This window comes from Oncorhynchus masou, chromosome 21, assembly GCF_036934945.1.
Source record: "Oncorhynchus masou masou isolate Uvic2021 chromosome 21, UVic_Omas_1.1, whole genome shotgun sequence".
Classification (NCBI taxonomy): domain Eukaryota; kingdom Metazoa; phylum Chordata; class Actinopteri; order Salmoniformes; family Salmonidae; genus Oncorhynchus; species Oncorhynchus masou.
The window spans coordinates 7,281,231-7,291,371 of record NC_088232.1 but is presented as its reverse complement, the minus strand read 5'-3'; the positions used below and the strand labels follow the sequence as shown (position 1 = coordinate 7,291,371).

Below are 10,141 nucleotides of genomic sequence, written 5' to 3'. Positions count from 1 at the left end.
TGTGCTTATTCAAATGATGGGCTGTGTGTACTGAATTGATGTAAAAACACTTTTTTTAAAGAGTGAAGGGTTTTGCAAGAATTGTATAATGTTTTTGGTGGCTAGTGTGTATAGTTTTGCAAAAAAAAATAGCCTATAGTTTCAAAGATAGTGCCTAAGCAATCAGAAAAAACTGTAATGGCAAGAGTTGTGGAACAGGGAGGGAAAGGGAAGACACCTGTATAAGATCCACGAAAATGTGGGGGAGGTCCTCGGGTCAACAGAGAAGGGAGGAAGACATCATCACAAGACTGAAACTGGGAAACACAAGGCTCAACAGCACTTTACAATTAGGGAAACAATCCGACTGGGAAGTGTGATCAATGCCAGGAGATGGAGACAGTGGAACACATCCTATTTCAGTGACAGCGATATGGGAGGGAACGGGACAGTTTTATTAGTAGGAATAATGGCATTGAACAGCCTAGTTTAATTTAATTGTTAAGAAAACCTTAAGGTGATATTGTAGTCAATGATGTATTCCGATAGGGAGAATTGTTAAATTGGGTAGGATTCAACTTCAGACCTTATCCATCTCTGGTCCACAGTCCAGTAGGTGGCGGTAATGCATCACTAAATTTGGTTGTCGAACGCGATTTACAAACCACTGAAGAAGTGTACACAGAAGTGACCAATAATTTTCACTTTAGCGTTTTTGTTGTTATTTAGACGTTTATTAACACCCTCTAACTCGAAATATGACTCATTTAACTACACAGCATCACATACTTACCCCAGGTAGTTTTTAATTAGCGTTGGGGACAGGACTTGATGGATAGATCTGTTAATAGGTAACTAACGCTAGCTAGCTGCTAACAATGGCTAACTGTATGGTTTTTCACACTCAAATAGCCTCCATCATGGAGGTTCTAGCGAATGCAGCCGTGTCAGAGATCTGTAAACTCGTAGACGACGACTATGCAGTGTGTCGTTTGGAAATAACTCAAAGCCAGAAAGAAAACAGGACATTGCGGAGAAAACTACTAGAACTGAAGGTGGCACGGGGGCGCGCAGAGAGGACAACGCGAGAGCGCGTCCTCGGCAATCGTCCCAATAGCGTCAAGATCCTCGATCGATACAGAGGAATGGCAAGAGGTACATTTTTCTGAATGTGGATGCTGCGGGGCCTATCGCCCCGTTCACATCTGCGCACGTGTGACTTCAGATGCGTTAACAACATGTTAACCAGATTTGGGTCTTGGTCAGTTTTGGGATAGTATACAATAACTCCACTGAATTTACATAACTAACTTGCAAAAAGACAATCATTTTCTAACCATATTCTTGATTTACTGCATTTCCTATGTAACAATCAATCCATCTATAAATTGTATATCAAGAAGTTAGGCTTAGTGTCACCTTACATCCTTGACAATTCTAGTGTCAAAACTGTCATTAGTGTACAATATAGCGTTGAGCATTGACAGTGGCTAACCTAACCACCTCTTTTCCCCCAATCACTTTCTCAGGTGAAGGACATCTCACTGGAGGTCACAGGAGCTTTGTGAAGCCAGCGAGACACAATATATGGAGAGATGACCAACCAATCACTGTTGATGAGGAGAGTGGAACCTCAACCCAGCACGTTATTATGATAGAGGTCAGTGGAATAGTGTTACAGTACATTTCAGAAAGGCTCCCCTCAGCTATTCACTTCCTTACATGTACATCGGCATTTATCTGCCTGTGAGACTTCACTATGCCATTGTTATCCTATTCAACTCATGTACCGGTAATAACCTTGTGTCAGGCTGCAGATGCAGAGGCTGTAGGTCCTGGGGTCAAGCAGGAGAGGTCTGAAGGAGAAGAGGACCCACGACAACGCAGAGACATCCAGACTGGAACGGCTGGAGAGCCCCCTGTAGCCACGGAGGACCTCGCCACCCAGCCCAGGACCCGATGCAGCATCACGGAGGTCAGTGGAATGCCGAACGCCGTCCTCAAGTCAGAGACAGACACCGAGACGTTAACTGTAACACAAATGATCTCACACACAGGATCTGACCACAGATCAGACCCAAAGAGACTGAGTCTGGGTAGACTTTGCTGTCCTCCTGCTCCCGGCTCAGAGTACGTATCGGTATTACACCAGAGCCAGGGGACGGTTAATTCCTATGGAGATAGTCATGCGTTAAACACTGGAGGTGATCCGTCTTGTTCTTACACTACAGAGATGGACCCTGGCAACATATCCTTGGGTTTAGAGACACAGTCTGTTCGGTCCAGAGGGGACTGGAACCAGTACAGTAGTAGTGCATACTCTGAAGGGTTCCTAGATAAGAAAGGAGAGGTTCTGGTCGTAGATGAAGTGACTGTGAAAGTGGAAGGCGACACTCCTCTGACATGGAATGCAGATGAGACTCCGTTAGGAGAAGGACACTCGCAGGGCAACACCAGTGACTTCTTAGACTACAGGGAAAGCTTAGAGACAACCCACTCCCCTTTACTTGTGTTCAGCGGTCCCGACCCATTGTCCACGTCGATGGGGCCTTCCGATTCACATGGCCGCATCCTTTTTGATCAGGTATTGAACTCAAAAGACAGGACTAGAGCCCAGTCTCAGGGAGGGGGAGCCACATCAGGCACTAGTAAAGAGAAACGGTTCCTTTGCATGTTCTGTAACAAAGGCTTCAGCTGCACCCAGAAGTTGGAGATCCACCAGAGGGTCCACACAGGAGAGAAACCCTTCAGTTGTACCCAGTGTCATATGCGCTTCGCCCAGGCTGGCAACCTGAAGAGGCATCAGAGGGTCCACACAGGGGAGAAACCATACAATTGCCCCCACTGTGAAAAGAGGTTCTCCCACCAACACCAACTGAAGATGCACCTGAAGGTCCACACTGGAGAGAGGCCGTTTGCCTGTAATCACTGTGGGAAGAGGTTCTCAGAGAGGAGCTACCTCAGGATACACCAGAAGAAAAACCATTCCACTCAATAACATCGAAAGAAGCCATTCCACTCGATAGCTTCTGACATTTCAATCAAACCCTGCATTAACACTAGACTCAGCTAGATGATGTACATGCACAAAGTAAACAACAGTAGTGGGTCAATTTGCGCAACATCCAAGCGTGAGGCTTAACTTCTCTGCGGTTTTGGCACCACAGCTACCATGTTGTAGCAATGTGAAGCGAACCTGTGTGCATGCACATATACTCTGTGTGACTGTCTAGCATCACGCTCATCAAAATATCTTCGGTTCTGATAGTGGTAACCTCAGTTTTCCTTTAAAAATGAAGGTTCATTTTGATTGTTGTCAGAATAACGGGAATAACAGATTTCTGGGTAGAATATTTTATTCAAGCATTATGTGATTTATAAAGGCATATATAAGCTTAATGAGTCTCTTACATAGTTGTTGTACTATGTAGGCAATATGATATTCACAAATGCTTATTTTATTACTTCCATTCAACTACTTAATTTTCCCCCCAAGACACTTTTAATGAGAAAATGAGTGCAGTTCAAGTCCATGCAGATTTGTAGTTGGGCCGGAGGTATGTGGTGGTTTTCATATGGTGTAATTAAAATGTGTTTATGTTTAATAAACACAAAATGGAACTTTTCATTCTAAGACTTTCATTGAGACTCTCTTTAATATTCAGCTCTCCCTATTCTGCATACACCCAACAGTGCTTTATAACCTATCTACACTTACTAAATATACCTACACTAGGGCTATGACAGTCATGGAATTTTGGATGAAGGAAATTGGCCTGCCACATTTTAAGGCACATTTTCTCCTCTCCTTCACTCCTGACTGCATGTTCTGCCATAGAAATATAATGACTAGAACCGGCGTCCCCATTCAAGTCATTGATGGCATAATACAACATGTTGCTTGTTTCAGCAAGGAGCTACAAAGTTTCATTGCGTTGCTAGGAGTCTATGTTACAGGAAAAATGGACTCAACCGCACAAATGCCACAAGAAAATTCATTTAAATATATTTTTTTAAACCTTTATTTAACTAGGCAAGTCAGTTAAGAACAAATTCTTATTTTCAATGACGGCCTAGGAACAGTGGGTTAACTGCCTGTTCAGGGGCAGAACGACAGATTTGTACCATGTCAGCTCGGGGGTTTGAACTTGCAACCTTCCGGTTACTAGTCCCAATGCTCTCACCACTAGGCTACCCTGCCGCCCCAGTCCACTCTTCCACAATTATATACAACAGAAATATAAACGCAATATGTAAAGTGTTAGTTCCATGTTTCATGAGCTGAAATAAAAGATCCCAGATATTTTCCATATCCACGAAAAGCTTTCCCAAATTGTGTGCACAAATTTGTTTGCATCCCTGTTAGTAAGCATTCCTTGAGGACCAATTAAAATCAGATTACCTCCCTCTCGCAAAGACTGTATCATTACCTCTTCATTTGAGTAAGAACACTTCAATATTTTATTAAATCAAATTGGTTTTTTTTTGTGTTAAATAGTGAAATACCTGTCACATTATTTAGTAATGACAGAATGCATTTGAAACTTCACAGCACAGTAAAACTTTTGTTTGACAAATACAATTATGATAAAAATATAAGAGTGGAAAAAAGGATGCTCATACATTGATAAGCACAACAAAAACGGCATTAATGCTAAGTAATAAAATGAAGACGGTACTTCTAAAATCCTATTTCACACCATCGCCTGCTGAATTTGCAAGCCTTTTCCTTCATTTTGATTTCGGCACAAATGAAAATGTGGCACTGACCCACCCATGGATTGATGTTTCAGTGTTTTCTCAATGAAGAGTTCGGCGTTCGACTAGCCCTGAGCGATATGCACACACAGATCCAGGCCTGCTAGTTAGCAGGCAGGAGGATGAGCAATATCCACCGCTGTAATACTGATGAAGCATGAGCTGGATTGTGAAACCCTGAGTAGATCTAGCTGGCTTCATATGATACACCTCTGAGGGAGTGTATGTCTGTGTAATCTGTATCACCTCCCTTCCAGGAGGAGGAGGGTCCAGGGGTGCTGCTGGTGAAGGAGGAGGGGTGTGAGGAGGGTCTGGGGAACACTGAGGGGACCATGGTCATGGAGGACAACCAGACTACACCTCCTCCTGAACCCACAGATGAACCAGCTAAGCAGCACAGGACCACACACAGTCTCACTGAGGTGACCCCACTGTGAACTACTGTCTGAATGGTATTAGGTCTGGGCCCGTATCCACAAAGCCTCAGACCAGGAGTGCCGATCTCGGATCAGTTTTACCTTTTAGATCATAATGAATAAGACGATGTAGACAGCTGGTGACCTGATCCTTGATCAGCACTTCTACTCAGACTTTGTTGGGCCCGTATCCACAAAGCGACTCAGAGTAGAAAATTGGTTGTAAGTGCTGAGAATAGAGACATTTTACTTCTACTCTTATGGGTAAAAATAAAAGCTATGCTTGAAGCCTCTTTAGTCATGAGTCCCACCTAGTTGACAGATATTTAGGAGACCTCATGAGCTTTCCTAACCAGTTAAGAGTTATCAGCAGGTGTCTTGATAATAGGAAAATGCAGCGAGTCAGTGGTTCCTGCGCCATAGACAGGCAATTGCTTGAGTTGTTCATTTTGTTTGTCGATATTTCTATATGATCAATAAATAATCTAGACCTACATGCAACAGTATCTCTTGCGCCTTTTGACAATGATTTCACAAGGCCTATTTCATATGTTATGCTTAATTACCTAGGTGTTATTTCAAGTTATGCCTTTGGAGCTTAACATCAAAACTGCTCAAAAATATGACCTAAGCCTTTAACGGAGTGAGCACTTGTCATTCACTCGAGTCGGACACTTTTTTGGCCAAAATGATAATTGAGACGATCAGAGCGCACTTGTATCCCAACTGGAACTTGTCAATATTCCAAAACCAGTGCTTAATTTGAGGAACCGGATCCGGGGACCTCTCCGTTTTGGACTGTTTCGTTCCGGTACCTTGAAAGAGGAGTGAGACAACATTCCACAAGCCACAATCAATCAGCAGCCTGATCAACTCTATGCAAAGGAGATGTCGCAAAGGTTATTTCTTTAAAATGCCAACATTTTAAGCAATAAATAATAGTAGGCAAAGTGATCGCGTCAGTTGGACATTCCATTTGACGTACAGCCCCATTCACCGTGGTTGACTGAAGCGTGCTATAGAGTGCAAAGAGGGCGATGCCTCATCACGATTGTTGCAAATGATGGGGAATAACCAATGTCAATAAGCATCATCACAGGCTTTCCTTACCAGTACCTCAAACTGTCACGATAACCAGCTGAGAAACTTATGAGTGGATTTTACTCCTGGCTCAGAGTTTGTCTGGGCAGCGTCTTAACCCCACCCTAAAACCTACTCTGAGCTGTTTTTGTTGTTGTTGTTGTCTTAAAACAGGTTTTAACAGTAATCCTAAGACCTTTTCTGAGATGGTTTGCGGATACGGCCCTGTTCTTGATACATTTTGTCTTAAGTGTGGGACCATGCCTTTCAATTATCAACCCATTAAAGATTGTCAAGCAGTCACATCAACTAACGTGTTTGCATAGTACTCACAGCAATCCCTCATTGCCCAATCAGAAGATGCTCCATAGCAGGGTGCTCATATCAGATTTCTTGATCCAACATCCTCTCACTTTGTATCTCTTACAGTCAGTACACATGGAGGATGGGAAGATTGATCTGCTGTTAGTTAAAGAGGAGACAATAGAAGACGGACCAGAGAGCATTGATCTGCTGAGTGGACTAAAGATGGGGGAGCAAGGTAAGGGAGACATACTCACACAGTTTATTAGGTACACCATCCCGTTCACGGAAATGGTTTGCTTCTGCAGACAGTGATTCATGTGGCCGTAGCTTGCTATATAAAGCAGGCAGACAGGCACAGAGGCATTCAGTTACTGTTTGATTGAACGTTAGAATGGGCAAAACGAGTAACCTAAGTGACTGAGTGTTGTATGATCGTTGGGCCAGGCGCGCCGGTTCCAGTATCTCAAACGGCCTCCTTTTCACGCACAACAGTGTCTAGGGTTTACTGAGACTGTGTGACAAAGAAAAAAACATCCAATCAGTGATAGTCCTGTGGGTGAAAAAAACTGCCAGAATTGTGCAAGCTAAGAGGCGGGTCACATACAGGCAAAGAAAAATGGCGCAGTACAACAGTGCTGTGCTGAACGGCCTCTCCGAACGCACAACTCGTCGGTCCTTGTCACGGATAGGCTATTGCAGCAGATGAACACACCGGGTTCCACTCCTATCAGCTAAAAACAAGAAGTGGCTCCAGTGGGCACGCAATCACCAACACTGGACAATTGGAGTGTGAAAAACATTTGCTGGTCCGACAAATCCCGGTTACTGTTGCCTCATGCTGATGGCAGAGTCAGGATTTGGCGTAAGCAGCATGAGTCCAGGGCTCGATACTGCCTGGTGTCATCGGTACAGGCTGGTGGTGTAAGGGTGTGGGGAATGTTTTCCTGGCACGTTAGGTCCCTTGATACCAACTAAGCAACATTTGAATGCCACAGCGTATCTGTCGCTGTTCTGGAGGAAAAAGTGGGCCCAACCTGTACTAGATGGGTGTACCTAATAAAATGTGTATAGCCTACTTTTTAAAAATCTTTTTTATTTTATTTAACCTTTATTTAACTAGGCAAGTCAGTTAAGAACACATTCTTATTTACAATGACTGCCTACTGGGGAACAGTGAGTTAACTGCCTTGTTCAGGGGGATTCGATCGAGCAACCTTTCGGTTACTGGCCCAACGCTCTAACCACTAGGCTACCTACCAAGTACGTGTCTTGACTGCATCAAACCGAGAGAAGCTAGTTGGCTAAAATAGCTAACTAAATTAGCTAGCTGGGCTAATTGAGTCTGCATGCACTTTTTTCCTGTCTGTCAGTAACAAATAACAACACCTCCATTCAGATGATCAAATAGCAGCCAACTTGTTGGGTATTGTTCGTTGTAGCATATACAGCAGATCAGAACCACAGATTTTTACATTGTCAGCTCGGGGATTTGATCCAGCAACCTTTCGGTTACTGGCCCAACGCTCTAACCACTAGGAATAGTGGTTAGAGTGTTGGGAATAGAATATATGTTCAATGGAATAGATTTTCTATGGGAATAGTGATGTACCTGGCTGTAATTATTTCTTCATTTTCTTCATTCATAAAATGAAACTTATGTTTACATGCAAAAACACGCATTATAATGTATGAATTTGACCAGGTAATTGACTCAAACTCCATATGTAGAGTTCTCTGCCATGTTTGTAAAGTCTATTTTCTGAACTCTTCCTGCAGGTGGTTGGTTGGAGGCTAACAGAGGAGACTGGGCAGCCATCTTGGTATCCCAGACGGCTGCATCCAAGGGCCCGGGAGTCGACATCACCAAGCAGGCCAAGACCAGAGATGACATAGTGGAGGTCAGTGGATGGGACAGCGTCCTCAACTCTGGGCTGGTGAACAACACTGTTAACCACAACCAGAAACAGACGGTCGAACACAAAACAACAACCAAACGTAGTCTCCATGACAACAGACTGGCTGAGACCAGGGCGAGGCGTAGAGTTGGTCTGCGGGGACGAGGAGGTGTCCCTATGTGGCGGGAGAGAACAGACACAAACTCGGCTAACGATGCTCCATCCTGCTCCTATAGTTGTGATTCAGAGAGACTGATGGGGCCTCAGGTTAACCCCCTAACAGGTGCTGCCTTCAGCCTGCCTTCTATAGGATCTATTAACTGGAACATGGACCCTGCGACAACACAGACACTCCCTGGCCTTCGGCCTCACACTCTCCTAATGTTAAACCAGACCTCAGACAATGCCAGTGCCTCAACACTAAATGGCTACACAAGCTCATTGACAAATGACATTATTGGAGATGGAATCTGTGGGAAAGCCTTCAGTTTCCCCAAACAGGTGGAGATCCACCAGAGGATTCACACGGTGGAGAAACCATTCGGCTGCCAACTATGCCGGGCCAGTTTCTCACATTCATTCAACTTAAAGAGGCACCAAAGAGTCCACACAGGGGAGAAACCCTTCAGCTGCCCCCAGTGTGAGAAAAGGTTCTCACACCAGCACCAGCTGAAGATGCACCTGAAGGTCCACACGGGAGAGAGGCCATTCGCCTGTACACACTGCGGGAAGAGGTTCTCAGAGAGGAGCTACCTCAGGATACACCAGCAGAAAATGCACACAGCCCGAGTATAATAACATGTAATGTAGTACTAGTTAGTTTGTAGTTAATTGTGTTGGCTTTGGATGTATTAGGGAACTGGATGAGCTGAGGAAATAATGAGTATGATGAGGCAGAGTAGATGATATGGTGATGGTTGGTGAGATGTCTGTAAAAATGCTTCACTAATGAAAAGTGACAACCTTGTCCTGTTGTTTAATGCTGGTGTTTTATAATGAGACGACAGTGCCTTAATTCAGGTTTACTTGACATGAAGTAGTGAAGCAATGTGTGCATTTGTACATATTTAGTTATTTTTAGGTGTTTTTAATATGTATTTTTTTTAAATCAGGTCTTTTGTTTTTAATAACATCAAGTTTTTTTATTGCAAATGTCTGCCATTTTTAAGCCAAGGATTTGCAGATTGACTTTGCTTGCTTTGTTTCCTGGCTTTGCTTGCTTTGTTTCCAAAATACATCCGGACACAGTACCATCTTCTTCTTTTTTCACCTGGTTGCCCATTCCAGATCTTTTAAGAACATCATTTGAGGAGTCTCCTGAAGCATGAGAGGAATGGGAGCTAGAGGAATCCACGAGTGCTGAGGGCTCGTAACGAAGGACGACCGGCTACTATTCTGAGCTGAGTGCGGTGAGCTTTCTGGCGAACAGATCTGCTGGAGCATCACCTAAGTGGATGCTGCACAGAGGAGAAATCCACTGGCTATAAGAGACTCAGGCTGGTTCCCAGACTTACCCTCTACAAGATCGTCAGCAAGACTTCATCACCATCCTCTGTCTAGCTCCCTTCGCTCAAGCCATGAACTGACCCTCTCCGTCTTCGGAGAATGCCGCTTTCAACGACTTGGCCCACTATTGGTTGACCCGTCATGATATATTGCTTGTTTTTTGTCTTCTTTTAGCTCTTGAAGCACATTGAGATTCCATGA

At 44.0% G+C, this 10,141-nt stretch overlaps 1 protein-coding gene across 3 annotated transcripts; it reads left to right on the top strand.

Moving 5' to 3' along the window:
- The first annotated feature begins 60 nt into the window (after positions 1-60).
- Positions 61-9,799, top strand: LOC135507729 (uncharacterized). 3 transcript variants are annotated; one of them, XM_064927332.1, is made up of 7 exons: positions 61-1,134; positions 1,509-1,639; positions 1,790-1,954; positions 4,995-5,159; positions 6,663-6,774; positions 8,316-9,235; positions 9,722-9,799. In XM_064927332.1, the coding sequence occupies exons 1-6, from the start codon at positions 858-860 to the stop codon at positions 9,227-9,229; spliced, it is 1,764 nt and encodes a 587-aa protein (XP_064783404.1). In that variant the 5' UTR covers positions 61-857; the 3' UTR covers positions 9,230-9,235; positions 9,722-9,799. The 3 variants fall into 3 exon arrangements, with proteins under 3 accessions (XP_064783404.1, XP_064783406.1, XP_064783405.1); XM_064927334.1 differs by having other exon boundaries at positions 8,316-8,437; positions 9,722-9,786; XM_064927333.1 differs by lacking the exons at positions 4,995-5,159; positions 9,722-9,799 and having other exon boundaries at positions 8,316-9,229.
- The last annotated feature ends 342 nt before the right edge of the window (positions 9,800-10,141 follow it).

Excerpts from the sequence above, each read along its gene's own strand:
- LOC135507729 (XM_064927332.1), top strand. The coding sequence starts at position 858 with ATGGCTAACTGTATGGTTTTTCACACTCAAATAGCCTCCATCATGGAG. Across the intron at positions 5,160-6,662 it reads CCACACACAGTCTCACTGAG|TCAGTACACATGGAGGATGG; the intron begins GTGACCCCACTG and ends TATCTCTTACAG. Across the intron at positions 6,775-8,315 it reads ACTAAAGATGGGGGAGCAAG|GTGGTTGGTTGGAGGCTAAC; the intron begins GTAAGGGAGACA and ends CTCTTCCTGCAG.